At 44.0% G+C, this 21,333-nt stretch overlaps 1 protein-coding gene across 2 annotated transcripts in view; it reads left to right on the forward strand.

Annotated features, from left to right (window-relative positions):
* Window positions 1–21,122, forward strand: part of thsd7aa (thrombospondin, type I, domain containing 7Aa) — a 127,454-nt gene extending 106,332 nt beyond the window's left edge. Inside the window, exons 21-29 of one of the 2 annotated variants that reach the window (XR_007030342.1) lie at window positions 180–325; window positions 1,726–1,900; window positions 5,814–5,987; window positions 6,118–6,213; window positions 9,212–9,294; window positions 13,856–14,069; window positions 15,908–15,995; window positions 18,937–20,583; window positions 20,631–21,122. Coding sequence is in view for 1 of the 2 variants with exons in the window: in XM_047330306.1 (XP_047186262.1) it covers window positions 180–325; window positions 1,726–1,900; window positions 5,814–5,987; window positions 6,118–6,213; window positions 9,212–9,294; window positions 13,856–14,069; window positions 15,908–15,995; window positions 18,937–19,024 (1,064 nt within the window). In the remaining variant the exon portion in view is untranslated. Of the gene's footprint in view, window positions 1–179; window positions 326–1,725; window positions 1,901–5,813; window positions 5,988–6,117; window positions 6,214–9,211; window positions 9,295–13,855; window positions 14,070–15,907; window positions 15,996–18,936 lie in introns of both variants that reach the window. The other variant, XM_047330306.1, reaches the window with a different exon arrangement.
* The last annotated feature ends 211 nt before the right edge of the window (window positions 21,123–21,333 follow it).

Here is a 21,333-nt window from a genome sequence, read left to right on the forward strand (position 1 = left end):
TACATTAGCCTTTAACATGTTCAAATGAGATCAAACAGACGTCCATCCAACTGTTCTCATGATCCTAACAAAGTCGTATGGAGACTTCAGATTTCACAATTCCATTTAACCCCCCCATAAAAATATCTATATATATATATATATATTTTTTTTTTTTCCTTTTCTTTACTGTTCTTCAGGCAAGCTGTGGAGGAGACGAACAGTGACCCAGGCCCCTCAGGGTGATGGGAGACCTTGTCCGACCCAGATGGAGCAGTGGAAGCCTTGCCTAGTGAAGCCCTGCTACAGCTGGAGATACAGCGTCTGGTCGGAGTGCAAGTCCGAGGTCAGACCGACTGTGTGTTGGATTGTCTTGTTTTTTTTGTTGTTGTGTTTTTCATACTACCCCAGGGGGCACCAAAGTTGGTCACTTTCAAACTTTACAGGTAATGACATTAGTAATATTCAAGTCTGGAAGGAAATACACATAATCATCAGATCCAGAAGAAATTCAATGTTCTACAGCTATATGATTTTGCAAAACAAAACATTCCAAAAACCTGTTTATTAATGGGCACATTTGTTGCCTGAAGGTTAGAGAAACAAGGGTTCAATCGCAAACTGGCAATCATTAATACACAGTGTAAGATTTGTTTATCCATGCGAGCAGCATGACTGTCGGGATGGCACCATTGGTTGGACATGCTCCACCACTTTGGTCCAGATTGAAATATCCCAGCAACTGTTGGATGGACATTCGAGTTCCCTGTTGCAGTGAAAGCTTTCCCATGGCATCGTTTTGAGATTCAAATTGTTGCACTGAGTGAAATTTATCGACAGGATAAATAGATCCGTTGCCTTTATTTGTGTTCTCACCAGGATAAAGTGCGAAAACTAAAAGTAATGGAAAACAATAAACGTAGACCTCCTAGAATTTTCATTTATTCATTACAGTACAAAAGTGATGGAAGGTTTAAATGCTGATCATGCGGCCTTCTTTAAGGCTTTATAACAGAGCTGACATCAGCTTATTAGGTTATCTTCTCCTTCAGCGTGCATTGCAGAGGCAAAACAAATAAAAACCCACTGCTTTCTATTGACATGGTGAAGTTAGAGATGCAAATTTGCACATATGACCACTTGCAAATCACCATGACAGCGCTGACCTATCAGGGGTAAGAAGAGAAAAAACAGTCCAAAAGGGAGGGAGGGATTGTAATTAGCTACCTCACATGGTGAACAAAGTAATGACAGCAGCACCACTTCTTCATCGAGGGGACGTGCAAACGGGTTTCACCGCTCCACTCTCCACAGTGCGCAGCCATTCCGAGGCCTTGCCAATACAGGGGTGGAGAATGCAAAGTTTCTCCTGACGGTGGTGCAGGATGAGGGGCCATGTAGACATCAGAATAAAAGAAAAAAATTAAAAATGATTTTCACCAACTGTCAATGACTTTTCATTACCATACTCTTCTTTTTTTCTCTATGTCTGTCTGCCATGTTATAGTTTCTTCTTAAAAATGATTTCCTCTTCCCTTGTTTACGTCTCGTGTACTTCCTGTTACCTGTCACACATTGAACATTTGTCAATTTCCTGACTACTTTGACTTGCCGCTGGACATTTTTTTGCTCTGTGTCGAGTCGTATTAGCGGTATTTTGTGTAAACAGTAATTTATTTTAATTTTTTTAACATCTATTGACGTGTATTTGACCTGTACAAGTTTCTGCTTCCGCTCTCCCATCAGGGGGCGAGGTGTGGAGAAGGCCTGCGCTTCAGGAACGTGTCGTGCTTCGTGTCGGACGGTTCGGGTCTGCAGGAGAGCAGCCTGGTGGACGAAGAGCTGTGCGGCGATCTGGAGCCTTCGGTGGACGGGGACACGCGCGTTGTTCTGCAGGAACCCTGTACTGTGCCCTGTCCAGGTAGGTTCGCCGAACGTGTTCGTGAGTGCTGGGTCAGCAGCTTACAGATGTGATTGATAAGTTGACCTATACAGAACAATAACGACAGAAGTGTGAAATAATCAGAATGATCCTTACTGTATAATATTTCATGAGGTAAATGGCCCAAAATGTATTTCTATTTTAACTGAAAATGTATCTTGAATGAAGAATTCATTTAAATTGCTAATGCTATTTTTTTTTTGTATTTGTAAGACAGTGTGGTGATTTGTTCAGTAGAACAACAACACTCTTTAAAGTTGACCATCAGAGCCGATCCTACATGGTCATTTGATCCTCTGCTCTTCCCAGGACCCCCTACATATTTTGTCCTTTGACAGTTCCAGTGAAGTTTATTCAAACGAGACAATCCCGTGCGGTGTTGATTAAAAAAACCCAGAACATTTCTGGGCTGCCGTAAATCCATCTGATCATCTGAACATGCGGTTGTTAAACATCTGGTAGAAAAAAACAAATTTTGAGGTGGTGACGTGATTGTTGAACCATTAGGGCAAATGCATTATGGTCGCCCAGCCTTGAACAGCAGGTTCCCGGTTTGACTCCTGGCTGCCGCGACCGCTGCATCTATCTTAACATGACAAAAAATATGACAAAGAAAAAAATGAGCACAGACCAATTCCCCAACAGTATAGTGTTTCACCCAATACTTGCTTTACCATCTCTATCTATGACATTCATTTTTTTCTAAATGTCATGTATTTGTGAAGATGTGACTCAATATGTCAGATTCTAAGATATGACTCATGTCAAGTTCTGCCCTGTCTCGCACTGGTGAAGAATCCTTCAAAAAATGCCTTGATCCAGAGCCTGAGCTGGATCTCTCCCGAGATTGAATCGCCTGTTACCATGGCCGAGGCCCATCTTTGATAAAAAAAAAAAATGTATTCAAATTCATCCATAAGATTTTGAATAATCCTGCTAACTAACAAACAGACCAGAAACAGAACCGATGACGAAACCTCCTCAGACGGAGGTAATTAGATTTGTGGGGGCAACCAATTCAAGGCTCATCTGTGCAGTGTCGGCGCAGCTTAACCCACTTGATGATGGCTGCGACGAAAAGTACGACCGTCCTCAGCGTGATGACTCTTAAGCACTAGCAATTGTGCTTTTTCCACAATAACAACAAAGCCCTCCGAAGCACTTACTGTTAAATGTGTTTGATTGTGAGAGAGCTTTGAGAGCTCCGGAGAGCCACACACAATGCAGAGCTGATGTTAACTGGCGGGAGGCCGAGGACGATGTGGAAAAGCATTTTACAAAGCTGATAATGGATATGTGTGTGTGTGTGTGTGTGTGTGTGTGTGTGTGTGTGTGTGTGTGTGTGTGTGTGTGTGTGTGTGTGTGTGTGTGTGTGTGTGTGTGTGTGTGTGTGTGTGTGTGTGTGTGTGTGTGTGTGTGTGTGTGTGTGTGTGTGTGTGTGTGTGTGTGTGTGTGTGTGTGTGTGTGTGTGTGTGTGTGTGTGTGGCGGCAGCCGGGTTTTTATTGTACCTCAAGTCAAGGCCTCTCAGCTGCCGCTGAGCTGCAGCAGCTGCAGTGTGTGTGTGTGTGTGTACAGTACGTGTTCAAGTGTGTATGAACATGTGTAAACCTACTGTACACTGACTACTCCAGCTTGGATAGTGTGTAGGCGTAATCAGCCCTGAATGAAGCTAATTGGCTTAGTGGGGACGGAGGGGGCACAAGGTCAAAGAGGACTCGGTCAGATCCGGACCAGTTCCTGCTTGTGTCCACCGAAACCATTCACACCGATTAAGACTTATTTTAATAAAAGTGAGGAAGAGCATGTGATTTTCCTACTTCTGTTCTTAATTACCTGATCCTTTTTTTGGGGGGGAGGGGGTCACGTCTTGATTAATTAAATGTGTGGATTAATTAAAATGTGTAGAAATGTGCTCACATCACACCCTGCCTTCACAAAGGGAGCAGCGTGACCCATTTGACTGACAATCCTCTCTTTTGCTCAGAGTATCATGCTTCTGGCGCAGATTATTGGAATGAAAAAAAGGGATTGAGCTGTTTGGAAGGAAAATATTGAAGAGGTGGTTTAATTTAGATTTTCATTTCATCCCTTTGTGTGTTACTGACCTCACACACAACCTCCTGCATGCCACTGAGTGAAGTTGACATTTAAACGTGTGTACAGCTCCCATACCCAGATGAAATATTCCATATAGCTCGATGATCAGAAGAGATCCGGTGTTATTCGCTGCTTACTTTCTGCCCCAGTTTTCAAATGTTCAGATGTAATGATACTGACAATCAATCCACCAGTCTGCACAGTTCTTGGTCCCTGAATGGCTGAAAGGCTTTCCAATCCAAATGCTGAAAGAATAAATAATTAGTTGAATTCCCTTAAAAACTACAGAATCGATTTCCATGAAACTTGGTGGAAGGATGGAACATGGGTCAAGAAAGAAGCTATCACATTTTTATTGTGATTATATTGATTGTATTATACTTTATTTAATATTACGGTATAGGACATGTTTGACATTTTCACTGATTTCCCAGAGGATATTTCAATTAGATAAGTCATGGATCTTGATGAGAAAGAATCAGGAGACTGATCTGATCTATGAGTGTGTGATTTGCTGTGGCTTGAGTGAATTCGAAGGGACTGGTGGGACTTGATGTATGCATAAGTTCTAAACTTATTTTTTATCTGAACATCACATTTTAGTAAAATTTCTTTGTTTTCTCATCTACTCCTGTTTCAAGATGCTGTTACTGCGAACTCAACACTTCCCACACATTGACCTGTTTTGATAACAACAGCATGTCGACAGCACTAATGCCAACAGTACAGCAACAGAGTGATGAAAGAGAAAACACGCTGCTGCTCTCACTTCCTCCTTATAACAGAAATACTGTTTTTGTTCACTTTTCTACTTTGATTTGTTGATCACTGCTCAGCTCCGCTCCATAAAAACCATCATCATTCCAGATATTGAAGTGGTTGTCTTTTTCCCCAGCCTTTATATTTGATCATGCAGGTAAACTTGGCTGATATTAGCGCATTGTCAACGGATTGGTTTTGGCTTAAACTGTATGTCAGCGGATAAATTGCAAAGATACCATCAGAGAGTATTGACAGATTTATTTTTTAACTTTTATTTTATTATTATTAATTAAAAAAAGAAAGAAAATAAATTGATAAATAAAACAAATGTAGCTTTATCTGACTTTCCAAACTCTCAAATATCAGTATTGGTATCAGCGTGAAAAAAATCAACCTTGATCAGTATAGGTCACTGCTAAGCCATAATTTTAATTTTAATAATCATAATAATAACAATACATTATACTTATAAAGCGCTTGTTACCATACTCAATGACACTTTGTGTATAAAAATATTTCAAAAAACAAAAAATAAAATCCTACAATAAAATCCCACATTAAAAGCAGTTTTGAAGAGGTGAGTGGTTGGTGCAATCACGGATATGTTTGGGGAGAGAGTTCCAGAGGGTGGGGGCAGCGATGGAGAAGCCTCAGTCGCCCCAGGCGCGGTGCTTGGTTCTGAGTGGTTAGCTCTTTTTTTCATTTTAGAATTTAATATTAATATCATCCATTTACACACACATTCATACAACGCTGCCATACACAGAGCTTTCACACATCATTCATAAACTGCCAGGGCACAGCCATCAGAGGCCATTTATGGTTAAGTGTCTTCCCCAGTATTCTTCGGCATACGGACTGGTTGACTGCGGGTATCGAACCATCAGCCCTCTGGTTATTGGACGACCCGCTCCTACTCCTGAGCCACAGCGGCTCCGGAGAACGGCACATGATGCGATGCCGTGTCCTGCTGGAGAACATGATTTTTCTGTGACAGTAGCCGAACTCTGTCTGTGCGCGTGTGTTCTGTAGGAGAGTGCTACCTGAAGGACTGGACCACGTGGAGTCCGTGCCAGCTAAGCTGTGTGAGTGGGGACGACCTGGGTTTCGGCTCAGTCCAGGTCCGGTCCAGAGCCGTGGTGGCCCAGGATCCAGAGAACCTGCTGCAGTGTCCAGAGCAGGAGATGGAGGCACGGCCGTGTACAGGTCAGTTCTGCACAGCCCGTGCTTGTGGCAATTTTACAAGTTCTACGAGCAGTTTTTTGTTTCTTTAAATGTGCTAAAGTTAAAAGTTAATTTTGCATTGTTGCCTACACTGCATCTGTTCTTCCTGCAGACGGCAAGTGTTTTGAGTACCAGTGGGAGACTGGACCGTGGAGAGGCTCGTCCCGCCCAGTCTGGTGTCAGCGCTCAGACGGACTCAATGTCACAGGTCAGCATGATAACTTGCCGATACGCCTCCTTCCGATTGTGCCTGGTACTACACTATCTACATCACTAGCTGCCCGTTAAAACATCAGTGCAGTTTTCACTGACCTCTGCAGGCAGGCAGGATTCAGCATATACTCAGTATTCCACTTTCACTGCTTGCGTTCATGCAACACGCGTACAGTTCTCAGCGGCAGGCAGACCTCCACTTAACACCTGCTCTGTAAGAGCATCCTCTGTGCCTTTTTGTGAGAAAAAGATAGCCCTCCCACCTTTTTGCTGGCCCATCCGCCCCAAAAATGATATTTGCCTACGCCACTGGTGCTGACCACTGCAGTACAGATATGAAAACTACGGACTCGGTGAGCAAAGGCCTTGAGCACTTTGTACTTTTTTACTGCCACAAACTGTTAATGCCCAATATTATCAAAAAATACCTCCAGTACTGTGTCTGTATTTCCTTAAAGCTTTTCCTGGTTTCCTCTTTTTTTCTTTTTCTTTTTGATTGTGTCCTTCAATATTACTTGTTTTTGTATGTCTTCGATACTCCATTTGATTTCAGGATTTCGTTTTTTTCTTCTTTTTATTTGGACTTCAAGCTTCTTTCTGCTACACTCAAACTGTCAAAATGAGAGACGCTCTTTTAGTGTGACAAAAGTCTGGATTCATCCAGAGGTTTTGGTCTGAATTAGTGCAATTTAAGATAAGAACTAGACAATATTGAACATTCTGTGAATCCACACTTGAGCAGATGGTGCCTGCCCAGTTATCACAGAGATACAGGAGCTCAGCTGCTATCACTACCGGTCTGGGGCCCTTATTATAGTTGTAAATGTGACCTGAATGAGCTCCTAAGCTGTCCCTGCACATCTCCGACACATGAGGTTCTGCGTGGCAAGGTGATACTGCGGATGAGCTTGGTTAAAACTGTCTCATCCGGCGCGTCAGAATCCCAGATAGTACTCCGAGCATTTCTTTGACAGCGACTTCTGGGAAGCTGTAAGAAGATGAGGCTTTAATCTGCAGCAGTTTTACAGTTACAGCTATGCGGTTTAATCTCACCGTCCACCGCGCGCCAGGGTTAACCTCTGCACCTGAAACATTGTCCGCGAGCCCCGCGAAGAATTTATCATCTGGTGTAAGACGATGGGCTATCCGGAGAGTTCCTTTCATCAGGGCATCTGCCTTTGATTCACATCTCCTGCTTTGGATGAGCCTGGAGCCACGTCGCATTTCTGTGAGGCCGGTTTAAAACACTCTGAGTCTGGGTGTCGGTGTACCCAGTACTCCATCTGGTGTGCCTATCTGCGGCTGCTCTGATTGGCACGCTACTTGTGAATGTTTCCTCACAAGCGGCGGTGTGCCCCTCATGAATATTCTTACCGAGCTCGCTCCCCGAGCACGCTGCCTGATAAATATTCAAGAAGCCCGGATAGATTAACGTGGTCCCCCAGACATGTGTTGACACAAGTGTCTGCCGCTCGGATCGTTGTCAGTCGTACGGTCTCCCGCCTTATCCAGCTTATTCCGTTCTCAGTGGAAATACACGCGGCTTAACCCGTATCGTTTCAACTCAGCAAAACCTCGAAAGGACCCTGTTTCAAAGTGACATAATGATAACTCTTGTTCTGGAAAAATTCTGAATTCATAGTCAGGAGAGGAATTAGATTGATAATAATAATAATAATTTTAAAAAGCATGTAGATTCATAGGTTAATGATTTCTTCCCATGTTTGCCATTGCACTGATTTACTCCAGAGTGGTGGGAATTAAAGATCTTTTTTGCCTTGGCCTCCAGGCACTTCATTGCATAGCAATGATGGGATGAAACGAATTATCCCAAAGGATGCGTTGTGCAGTTCATTCCAGTTGCAAGTTGCATGCTGGGAACTCAGTATTCAGAGTTTTTTTATGAAGATCATGTTCCGTGAGCTAGCTTCATGGTGGAGGAATTCAAGCAAGAATGTTTAATGTCTCAGCAATTTAGATGCCACATTTGTCAATCAAAACACAGGCATGCTTATGCCTTGCAAATGTAAATGGTATCCATCATTCGATTGCATACAGTGGTGAGTACAGTAACAGTCTTAACTAATGAAGCTGATTGCGTCTGCAAGGGTTAATGTAGCGACAACACTGACAAAGCACACATTTACACATTATCCGGGTTTGATTGGGAGCGAGGTGTTGTTTTCGTCTCATTTCAATGGGCTACTTGCACAACCGTGTCCTGGTTCTACTCAGTACTGCTCAACTGCTCCCAGCCCGGGTTAACAGCGGCGCTGTTTCGTTAGCTGATCGGTAACGAAGTGTCTGCTGCAGACCTTCGTGTGAGAGGTGACGGAGAAATGACCCCCAGCGTACGATTACCAGCCATCGTATTGTCGGGACGGGTAATGCAGTTTACATACCTCTCAGTAAGGTGAGATGAATGTAAAAACTGTGTTTTGATTTTGCATATGCAAAGACAACTTCAAGACTAAGATCGAGCTGGTTGGTTTAGCAAAGCTATTATATTGAAAACACCACAATTGGGGCAAACGAATAATCTGCATGTGCATTGAATATCTTCTGCATGAACGTTCACTCTCATTCCTGGCGCAGTGTGTCTGCCACAGCAAGAATTCATATCAGCTGCTACAATCGCTCTGGAAATCGAAGTGGCATTTCAAGTGCTTTTCCAAAATCTCCTCCTTATGAACTCATTCCAGTGTCACACTGCATGGTGAGGCTCGTTCTACTAATGAGCCGAAACTTGCTGAGAGTCGTCTTCGGAGCGGAGAGAGCGGTATAGCTCCGCCACCTCGGGCTCAACAAACTGCAGAGGTGCAAGTAGAACTGTTGGGAACCTGGGACGCTTTTTTTCCCGTCACATTGGCTCGACTTTGGTTATTGTTACAGAGCGACTACCAACATCTCGCAAAGAATTAAAAACTGTCTGTCGACATCTGACATTGGAGATTGAGCTATTTTTTATATATTTTTTGCCCTTTGCCCTGCAGGTGGATGCCCGGTGACTGCAAAGCCGATGGCCGACCGATCCTGTGACCCGCCCTGCACCAAATCACGTTCCCTCTGCACGGAGGTGAGTGATGTCGAGCACTGCGCACATCTGTGCTCGCATTCCGGCCTTCGGCATTCCACAGTGCTGCCGTTCTGCTGCGCTTTTAGTGAAGCCGTGTCCAGTCTCATGCTTGTGAGAGGTTGGCAGAGCCGTTTCCTCTCAAAAAAAATTGTGAAATCGTCTTTGTGAAAATAGAATGAGGGATATGATCAGGAATTTGAGATCAGCGAGCATTTTCTAATTCCGAATGGCTAAAGCAAATGATTTTAATATTTTGGTTCAGCTTTTACAGTGTCATCATACTATTCATACAGTCTCCAGCAACACTGGAAGAAATATTGTATTCTTAGGAGAGGATCGTCGTCTCCTAGATGTCCTTGGCATTTGTGCGTTCATCATCTTCACTTTTTGACGTCGAGCCTTTTGATCAGAGACTTATTTTCTGTGAATGCCAGGGGAGAATTTAAAGTGCTGCTCCGGGAGAGGAGGAGGATAATCAATAGTGTTTTGCTCAGATGGCTGTTAGGCTGAAATGTCAGGCCGAACTGGGACCTGCCATTGCTCTGCTTTTTCGTCTGTACTGTCACAAATCTGCGGCCGAACAGGGTGACACCAGAAACTCAGGAGCTGTTTTGTATGTGTGTTGGCAATAAAGTACATCAGTCGTGGTGACAGTGCTATAGGTCGACATTGTTGCAGTCGGGTATAAGCAGCAAAGTCCTTGAGAATATCTTCAGGAAATAAAACCAAATGCTGAGCCTTTCCCAGGATACAATACATAGCTATATCATCTAACAAAATCTATCACTGAAAATGCTCAGCCTGTGAAAATGTTTCAATGTCGTCCTCTGTGCGTCTTTTGTTGGGTCTGAGAAAACGTTGGCGGCGTGGTCAGTTTGGACCACCTTCAGAAAGACGTACTGTAGGCGGTGGTCACCAGGCATGAAGAGACTGATGGAAACTCCTGGGCCATGACAAAAGTGGAAACAGGCATGCAGGCGCCAGCAACTTCACTTAGTTATTGTAGTGAATAATAGTGGAATAAAATAATATTTTGATAAAAAATAAACCCATACACTGAAATAATTTATCATCCGCCGTCTGATTCTCTTTGTCCCCACATGACCTCTGAGGAGATTAATGACAGATTAATGACAGCATCAGGTCAGTTTATTGCACGGCATGAAACGGTATGACACGTGCATGTAGGTGATTTCTTCAAATCAATGTCCTTTGTGTGCTCAGACCACCTCCAGGGACAGTGGGGGTTGTAATTTTGGCCATCGGAGGCTGACAAATCGTAGAAACAGAGGCCAAGGGGGGGATGAGGGGGGGCGAGAGAGTGAGCCGCGCCCTGTCTCGTCTGCTCATCATCGTCATGTTCATGCTCATCAGTCATGTTACTGTACAACGGAAGTGCAACAGTAAACATATTTTGTAGGAAACATAATCACAGGCAGGATTCTGTTCAGATGCGATGAATGAAACGCCACATTTATTAACGGCAGCTGAGTGGTTGGGGGGTGGTTGGCAGTCGCACAAATGTCACACCTAGAGAGCGACAGGCCCGACTTTGGTTCAGGCAACAGATCCCTTTTGTTAGGATTAAAAACTTAAACCAAGAGCTGCGAGAGTCGGAACAGAGCCATAAAACTCTTTGTCAATACTTGAGTCACTTCAAGTCAGATATTTTGAACACAATTGTGATGTCTGAACATTCCACTGGTACGTCCAGTGTCAACCTATTGTGATTTGACAAAAATGGGAAGTAGCAACATGTGGTCATTACTCCCGTAGAAAACACTGTTGATCACAGCTATGGTCCAATGCAAACGGCATTAGTGTTGCAGTTGCGTTGAGCAGGGGACTTCCACAGTTACAGGTAATGTAGTAGGATCCAATGATGCATGGTGACTAAAGTTCAGGGTGTCTTGGCCTCTGCTGCCTCAAGTTCGACCGTTCTTGGTTTCTTGTTAGTCTGCCAACCTCATTGTAAATCACTGGAGTGGCCAGTTAATGCCACACTAAAACACTAATGTACTGATAGCATCCATTGAGCACAGATGTTTTTTATTACCCTCGGGGAAATGACAGGAGAAATAACGACGTCCGTGGTTCTGACATGTTTTATACGACAGACAAGCCCCTCGCACTCGATGATTTCCAGCCCTAGTTTTGACGACAAAGTTTTTACAGCGCAAATATATCCCTCAGGCACCACGCACACCAGAACAGAAGGTAAATTGTGTTTGTCTTACAGTAAGACGTGTGTGTATATGAAAAGTTCATAGCATACATATATAAATAAATATATGTGTGTATGCCATGAAATGATGCGGTGCTAAGGCGCACGTCTCTTTTCTTTGTTTGCCACCAAGCACATGTAAATGATGCCTCATTTCCTGCTCTGTCTGTTGTTGGACACACGCAGCTCCTGTTTGCACAGCGGCGGCTTTTGAAGTCGTCCTCCGGAGATAGTTGGGGAAGCTGGGGAGCCCCCGCGGGGTGATGAATGGAGTCAGGGATGAGAGGGAGACAGAGAGATGTGGAGGAGGAGGGGTACCTTCCCTCCACGCACATTAACGCAAGCACCACACCCTACACAATCAAACACACCCCCTCCCGCCCTGTCTGACAGAACAGACAGCAGCATCCCACCAGAGCCACGGAGCTGATTTTGGGCTGTGGCTGCATACATCAGAGATGATGATGTGATTTAATTCCAGTATTAGCACAAAGAGGCTCCATGCTGCAGTATATATATGGCCTCTTTTCCGAACACCGAGCAGTCTGAGGGGATTCAACTCTACCGCCGGAAAGCATGGTTCTTTTCTGCACGTGACGAGACTTCTTGCTGGGCCTTTGTCCTGTCACAACGAGTCTCTCACAGTGGACGTTGCAGTAAAACTTCCAGCTGCTCCTTGACGGCGTTGTCACTCGACTGCGACCGACGTGACACTCCAGAGTGTTGGTGAACGACCGGGACAAAGAGACAGCGGCAACACACCAGCTCAGCTGCCTTCGCTATTGACTCCCTGAGAACAGATTTGAAGGATGATACTGAATAAGGGGATTGACAGATTGATAGACGTTAACTAACCGAGGGGTTGCCGCTGCTTTGGGACAGTGTCAACAAGTCATTTAAGCCTTTCATTCGAAATCTTTTCTTTCCCCCCCCTCTCCCTCCCCCCATTCTTGATTATTCAGCCTGTGTCGGCATTTTTCTTTATTTGATTATTCATGTTCACCCTCGAGGGGTGGCAAGATAAACCGCACGGGGTGCAGAATGAGTGAGGGAAGGCAGAGAGGATAAAACAAGGAAGAATAGAACGGCGTAGGGAATGGAGGGATAGAACGCAAAGGAATCGAGGGATGAGGGAAGGACAACAAGAATAAAGACAAGAAAACAAACACAGAGGAAAACAGCGAGGAACAGAGGGAAAAGAAAGGACAAAGAAGTAAAAATAGACCAAAAAAAAGGAGAAAGACAGGAGGAAAGAGGAAATAATGAAGGGGGAAGACAAAAGAACAATAAAGACACAGGGAAGGAACACAAGGAAACGGGATGATGGGATGAATCAAGGACAACATGAAGACAAGAAAGAAAGAACACAACAACGTGGAATCAAAAGACTGTTAGGCACATTTGCATATCAAACGCACAACCTGGCTGCAGGGCTGTACTGCAGACAACTACACACCATGCCCCCCATGTTTCCTCATTTTTTGTGCTATGTTTATTTTGTAGGTTTGTTCATTCTACAAAAAAAGAAATAAAAAGAAAGCAGAGGATTCACACACAACGATTCCTTTGAGTTTCAGTATCGGTCACAACATAAAATGAAAAAAAAACATGTTCGAATTTGCATAAACAATTAAGAGAAGCAAAGATAATCAGTGTTCACTGATTGATATGGAAGAAAAGGAGGAACAAAAAATCTGCAATTCAAATCATGTTCATGTGCACTGTGTACAAAATAACTTGGACGTGGACGAATTTGCGCCGTAACATTACTTGGGCATGGTATCTTCGGACGGTTAACTTTCGGAGCTGACCGGTCAAAGATCGGGGTCGAGGTCAAACACGTGTTTTCCGGAATTCCCAATTTCCAAGAAATGTCTGCAAATATATATTGATCAGAAAATGATTCCCCATCACACGATGTCATATGATAAGTGACGTCATGGAGAAGTCACAATGAAGTCAGAAAATGACGTCATGTGCAGTTAAAAAAAAGTATTGTCCAGGTTTCTCTGCTTCCTATAAGACTATAGACACAACCTTAAGCTGATTGATTGGAATTGTCATGATGCCATCGTTATTTTTGTACGGTTTTTGACCTTACAGCGTAAAGTTGTATGTATGTTGTGATTTTGTGCTAATTTTGATTTGGTGAAATTTAAATGAAATCATAACAAAATGGCATAATTAAAATATCAAAAGTGTAGCATTGCCTGATTTAAGCACTGTTCAACACCTGCAGATGAACTGTACAGGTTGTAGTAACTGTACGTTTATTTTTTTTTAAAAAAGCACTTCTGCCCATGTTGCTGTGTTAAACCTGCCTCCTCCCTGCGTTAGGTGGGCGTGTGCGGCTGTGAAGAAGGCTACACTGAGGTGATGTCGTCCGACGGCCGGCTGGACCAGTGCACCGTCATCCCCGTGCTGGAGATCCCCACCGCGGGTGACAACAGGGCTGACGTCAAGACCATCCGAGCCTTCAACCCCACCCAGCCCGCAGCCAGCACGCCAAACAGGGTGGGACGCACCTGGTTCCTGCAGCCCTTCGGTCCAGGTGACACGCCTCTCGGCACAGTCTGACACGTCCCACAGCTGGAACTGCTGCCAGTCACATGTTGGACGACGTGAAAGGGCTGTGGCCTTTTGCGAGCTCAAACTGGAGTCAAATACACTGAAGCTCGGTATCAATAACTGAGAGACAATAAACGGTTGATTGTGGTGATATGCAGGAGAACGCCATCAAACGCTCACTGAAACAAGAGCAGATGGCGATCACACAAGAACGTTCACAAGGTCTGTCGCAAAGGGCAAAACACCCACACTAGACAAGGGAATGGTGTGTGATCGCTCGGCGAACACATATTATTCTTCACTAGGATATTAAGGGAGGAGCAGAGGGGGAGGAAGTGGAAGGAGCTGAAGGAGGAGGTGGTTCAGAAGGAAGGAAGGAAGGGAGGAGAAATGAAGGGGGGAGGTAAAAGAAAACGTGGAGGACGGTAGGGACATGAGGGAACGAAGAAGAAAAGGAGAAAAAAGCCAGGGAAGAAAGGAGGAAGATAGAAGGAGGAGAAGTCGCGAAGAAAAGCAGGAAGTGAAGGAAAAGAGATCAGTTACAAAGAGGGAAAGCAAAGAAAAGTGCAGGACGAGGACAGAACGATGATCAGTTGAAGAACCGCATGATTGATGCGGAATACAACAAAGTGGAATGAAGGGAGCAGAAGCACTAACGGCTCTTACGCTTTTCCTCACAGTCTCTCATCAAATATTCATCTCGCAGTGCATATTGAAATGACTGGCCGCTTTCACAATTAGATTTCCACCAGGAGGAAACCACATGTGCAAGAACATGCATGCCGTTATCGTTCCTCATTAAAACGGACTCATCACAGCACATGTATAGACGAGGTGCTGCACTCCGGCTGGACATTGAGCAGTCGACATTCCTCCCTCCCCGCTGTAATGAATGCTGTCGTTGAAGGCCATGTATTGTTGATGTGTGTAGCTTCTGTGTTACATGTCATGATTCGGTGGACAGGAGTCCCCCTCCAAACACTGCTGCCCCCCTTAGGTCAGACAAAGGAATGCAACAGAGTAGCAGAGTCAGTGGGTAGTTGGAGCTGAATCTAATACAACAGCTGTACAATGAATCTGCCTTTCATTGGGTTTCTAATCTGCAGTTTGCGTTGAAGCTGTTTCAGAGAAGGCTGCAGGTTGTGGTGCAGTTGAATTGCACCGCCACATACAGTCAGGCGTTTCCGTCCTCTTGTCCAGCCCCAGCCTGAATAATAGAAGCAGAACCACCGTTCGTATGATGCAATGCAGTTCAACAGCAACATAAGCGACATCCTCAAAATACATGCAGTAGAATCAGCATCCATCCAAAAACAATTCAATAAAAAAACTAAACCCTCACGAAGGTATATTTATCTGCATCTGTATAGTTGTACATACAGTGGGTGTACCTAATAAAATGCCAATGGTGCAGAAGGGGATTAGGGGCTTGTGAAATTTTTGGGAGGGACAAAATAAAAGGTCAGACTTTCCCCTCTGAATTGTAATAGAAGTGGGGATTCTATTTCTTTTGTAATCATAATTCTAATTCTGACTTTTTATTCATAATTCCAAGTTTAACCTAATTTTAAACATACAAAGTCAAACTCCAAATTCTGACTTTATTCTCAGCATTCTGACTTTATTCCCCGATAAAATCAGACTTTATTGTTATTATCATTGTTCTTTTTTTTCTTTAGAATTATGACAATCAAACCAGAACAGAAGTCTGAATCCAAGTTTAGAATAACAATTATTATAAGAAACATGTTTTTTTTTCCCCCCCAAAATTCACGTGGTCCTAATCCTCTTCCATACATATCTGTGGGATTCTCTTTACAGACGGGAAGCTGAAGACCTGGGTGTACGGAGTCGCAGCGGGAGCCTTTGTTCTGCTCGTCTTCATAATCTCCATGACGTACCTAGCATGGTAATGTACCGACGCGTAAAGCTCCTTCGTTTCATTTGTGTCTCTAACGTCATCACTTTAGTTTGCACTCATGCCATCGTTCGCCCTCCCTCAGTGATGTAATGTAGGTCATCGTATATAAGGACAGACCCACGTTTTTTCGCTGATGGTTAACGGACGCAGGACTGGTGCTTTTTCGTGGACAGTGTATGAAAGTGAAAAACACATGAGGGATACATTTAAAAACAGACTTCATTCAGATAAAGGTGAATCTGTAATGCCATTGAAACAGACTTGCTACTTCTGTTTGTGAAAGTACTCATAATAATAATAATAATAAATTTCATTTATAGAGCACTTTTCATTGCTAAAAGCAAATCTCAAAGTGCATGATGATGCAGCGAATGGCTGAAATGACAGCTGACCGCCACAGAGAGGAGCACACAGGTTTAAAGTTTTGACAGCAACAGTGTGATTGGCCGATTGAAATCGCAGCAAAATCTGATTGGATTACCGAAAAAAACACCCGCAGTCTTCCAGTTAGAAAAGGCGGGGACAGAGAATTGTGAATAAATGAAACGTACACTGAGCGTTATGATAAATATAAAAGAATCGGAACTGAATAGATTGGCCGTCACCTATACTGATCCATCTTGGTATCGGTCCGGTATCTAATATCAGTATCAAACACATTGAATATGTTTTTTTAAAAATCAAACTACAAATTCTTCATGAACTCAGTTTTTATCATATAACTTGTGTTACATTCCAGCTGTCAAGTCATTTAAGTAGGGAGTTATATGGGGTTTGACCTTCATTCCATCACTGCTCATGTTCATTCATTCTTTTGACCTTTCATTTGACTTTGAGTTCATCGTTTGCCCCCTTCACTTCTTGTGTTTCTTTTCCCTTCACCCCACCGCTCTCACACTCGCCGCTCAGTCACTGTGGTTGTTGCCTCTGCTGCAAGTCGAGGTCCAAGACCCCCCCGGACGGGGCTTACTGGATGGACCCGGTGCCTTACACCTGTCCTGCCTGCCAGAAACTAGAGCAAGAAGAATTCCGGCTGCTCGGCCTCCTCCAGCAGCAGCAGCAGCAACATGAGACACAGCAGCAGCAGCCACCTCCATCACAACAACCACAACAACCGCAGCAGCAGCTGCAGTCGCTGCCACAGCCACCGCCTCACTTTGAAACTCTCATCACTTAGTCACGGCCTCGCCTCAACCCCCGCCCCCGTCACACTTTTCTACCTCATCTCCACATGTAGCCAAACACCTATAAAGTGCCTGTTGACTCATTTCAGAGGATCACTTCCTGGAGGTGAGCCGCTCGACTGCCATTAAACGCACCACCTGGCTGCAAACACATATATAACCCCATATACCTTCACACTAAGTTCCACTTTTGTTTGTAAAAAAAAATTGCAACAAATTCCCAAAGTATAGGACACTTCATTAAAACAAAAAAAGTTTTTATTTGCATAATCAGATCAGAAAAAGACAGGTTAATATCCCTGTCTGTATATATATATATATGCCTTACAGCAGCATGCAGATTATCAGATTTACACCTGAACACTAACCTCCTCCTGAGCCTCGGGATCCAGTGTGCACCGACTGGAAAGCTTTGACTGTTGGTTTTGTTTTCCTCTGCTACCATCTTGTGGTCATCCATCCCCATTTCACGTAGTCACATAATCATCACGTCGCCACCACTGGGTCCATGCGCGTACAAGCATGCATCCGACACGTGGCACTTGCCGTGTACTTTAAATGGTTTGTCACTCGTCTTCATTCTCGTGCTCCAATCACTGCTCCGCACCGGACGAACGAGTGGGTCAATGGATCCATTACAGTGCACATGATAATGACTGCGGATATTGTAATTGTGAGCAGACAATGTTTTCTTTGAGGTACTACAGTGCAGAGAAAAAAAATCCTGACGCGGTAACAGTGGTGCAGTGGTTAAAGCTGTCGCCTCCCAGTCCTGGGTTTCCATGCTCTCCTCTGTGTGGGTGGGTCGCAGCTCCGGTGGGATATACACTGAAGATGGTTGCTCTTATGTTTTCACTTTACCTGTGATAAGTGTGTCCCGAAAGTTGGTATTAGACGAAAAAGAAAGGGAGAAAAGGTGGCTGGTGAGCTATTGACGCTAGAAAAGAGTGAAGAAGAGAAACAGTCTGAAGCAGCAACGGACTGAACCAACCGCTCTAAGTGAAAGCAGACAGTATTAGTTGTTTTTTTTTGAATTGTCTGAATTGTCTCCTTTGAATGCTGGTGTGATCGCACAGACAGCGGCTATGATTCGTTCAACTGAACAAAACAATTCCATCTATCATTTATCGTCTCACTGAAGTAGAGTTCATCAACACAATGGGTACGTTTCTAACCAGAATGACAGTGTCACAGTCACTTGTTCTAAAGCCTGCCCAGCGCATCCGTCCAGCAGCAACGCTGCTTATCTTTTGAGGATCACGGGGGGGGGGGAGATTGGGCGAGAGGTAGGGGTATAAACTACTAGTCACACTCACCCATGCAGGCACGGGGGAAGGACATGTAAACTCAGACCGGGGGTTCAAAACCCACAACCTTCTTGCTGTGAGGCGACAGTGCCCACCATGTCGCCCCGAACGCGGCCCGATACTACATTCACCTGACAAGGACCTGTCTCTACTTAACCAAACCCTAATCAGATAGTCACAAAACGGTCTAATGGGTCATTTTGGTTGGCGATGAGTCTGGACCACTTTAGAAAAAGTTCAAATTTGACTGTAATATCACTGTGAAATTACTGAAATATTATTTAGACTTTCTGAGTAGTAAAAAAAAAAGGCAAAAGTATCAAAGTCAAGTCGGGAATGAGAAATTCGTTCAGCTTCAACGGTACTCTGACTCTCGGAGACCGAGTCGTGTTAGGAAACGTCGTCACGCTAAACAGTCTCTTTTTTTTCGTTCCACAGCAAAAAGCCAAAGAAGCCACAACGACGGCAGATGAACAACAGACTGAAGCCGCTGACTCTCGCATACGACGGCGACGCTGATATGTAGAAGTCTTCCTGCCGACCGCACTGACCTAAAGACACTCGTCCTGCCGCAGGGCACACGGGGTTGCTATGGAAACCCCCTTGAAGTCAGGGCTGCCGCTGGGCATCGTTCATTCCAACACAACCCCCCCCCCCCCCCCCCCCATGACTTTTGACATAAAGAGAAACCTCAAAGATCAAGATACTAAGTCCATGTCCATTAGCAGCCTTGATATGTCCTGTCTTATTTCTTCTTCTTCTTTTTTTTTATTTCCCTTTTGATACTTTCAGAAGAGCCTTCATGAATTCTTTGTCTTCTTTCGGAAGTCTGCCTTTACTTCTCTTGCCATCTACTTACTGCCAGTAAAATCCAAACCATGGCTGCTTGAGAGGGACGAAAAGCTGTAAAAGCACAAATCGTCTTCTTTTTTTTTGTCTCCTTGTTAGTTTTTTTGTTTTTCGCCCTCAGCTGAGTGGGATCAGCCGTCGCGTCCTCTGTCCCATGAGGACCGTTCTGAATCGTCAGTGTTATTATGGCCTGGGTCCATCTCGCGGGGAAAAAAGAATGGAAAGATAAAACCAGAGGGGGGGGGGGGGGGGGAGCGCAATGAATCCCAGAGCCGCCGTCACTTCTGCCTGCCTGACCCGTCTCACTTCTTCAGGCATAATTTTGCACTATATTAGTGCAGCATGATACGTTCGTATGTCTAGCTTCACCATAGGAAACTGCCTCTCTCAATACAAGATGGTGTACAGTCTTGTGCTAGAAATGTAAAAAAGTTCCAAAAGTAGACTTTTTTTGCAAACAGAACCCACCAATGTTTGTTCATATTTTTCTTCTATTACCTCTTGTATGTGATTACGATGGGACTCGATGTAAATATTTTCTTTCTTTTTTTCTGGTCTCAACTTTACCTTTCTAGTATGTACAGCTACGCGTCCCAAACTCTGCCTGAGTTCATTTACTCCCCGACAAGCGTTTTGGACTGCGAGTTTGACATTGGGATTTTTACTTTTTTTGTAAATTCTGGGTAAATATCAGCGTTATGGATTCAGACTGCATGACACGTAGAAACGGCTTCCATCGTGGAACACTGCAGCTGTGACGGGGAAGGAAGAAAAACGAGTAGACGAGACCTAAACATGGAAGATGGGTCAAGATAAGATGACACCGGTCTAGTTGTTATTTTGATATTTTGATGCAGAAAAGCTACAAATTATGACATTCATAACAGTTTCCTGATTAGGGAAGTGATCCACTAAAGTGTTAATCTTCTGTAGATGTTTGATTCTTGAATGACCTCACACAGGCCTTCGTGCATTCGGGATGTCCCGTCCTCGCCGACGGACGTAGTCCTCAAATCCAGCCTCATGCTGTCCGCTGCAGGACAACGTCAAACACTTCCTCCCTGTTCACAGCTACAGTAATAAAAAAACCCCAACTCATTCAGCTCTGTCTCACAGGCTTTACTCATCCATTCGTGTTCAATCAGACTCGTCTGAACGACCTCGTCACTCGTGTATCTCAGAGAGCGGAGCAGTTGACTGTATCACTCCGGATGACCTCTCCTGTCCCGTGACGGTGTGGAATCCCACCCGGGAGCTTTTCCAGCGATGAGAACGCAGTTCAGGAGGAATCATCTTGACATGGGGATATGTCGATGTTAAAAACTGAAACCACACAGTGTTGCCTGACGTCACTGCCTGATGGAAGCTAACGGTTTAGTCGCCCCAAAGTGAACACTGTATTGTTTGTTAGTGCTAAGACGTCATACCATTGCCAGAGAACGGCTGTTTTAATATTCTGTGGAGTTCGTTGCTAGTAAATTAATGGAATGTTTAATTTATATTTCTCGGAATATGAGTTGTAAATAAAGTGCTAAATATTTCTTTTCTTTTTTTTTCTAATTTATTGTTCATGTACCATAATAATGTTTCCTTTTTTTACTACACAAGAGGTTGTGCATACATGGAGACAGAAAAAAAAAAACTGGAGGTGTGAATGTGGGTGTGCTAAAAGGGATATTGATAACCTCGTGTCTCCGATGAACCTGTCCTTTTCCTACCGTTTGTTTATATGTATTTGACTAATTGCTGATAATAAACAAGGGAAATATTTCAAAGTGCCTTCTTGTACTTTTGAACTGCCCAGTGTGAAACATGAAGTTTAATCATTTTGCAGACAACATGGCGTCATCATGAATCCCATATTGATATGGGATATTGGAGACTCGTAAGTAAATTTCTACTAGTTTTCCCAGATTATTGCAAAATCACTGTTTTTAAAATGTCCACAAACACAGAGGTGAAGGGAAATTGTTTTGAAATGACATT

Source organism: Scophthalmus maximus, chromosome 22 (genome assembly GCF_022379125.1).
Source record: "Scophthalmus maximus strain ysfricsl-2021 chromosome 22, ASM2237912v1, whole genome shotgun sequence".
NCBI lineage: Eukaryota > Metazoa > Chordata > Actinopteri > Pleuronectiformes > Scophthalmidae > Scophthalmus > Scophthalmus maximus.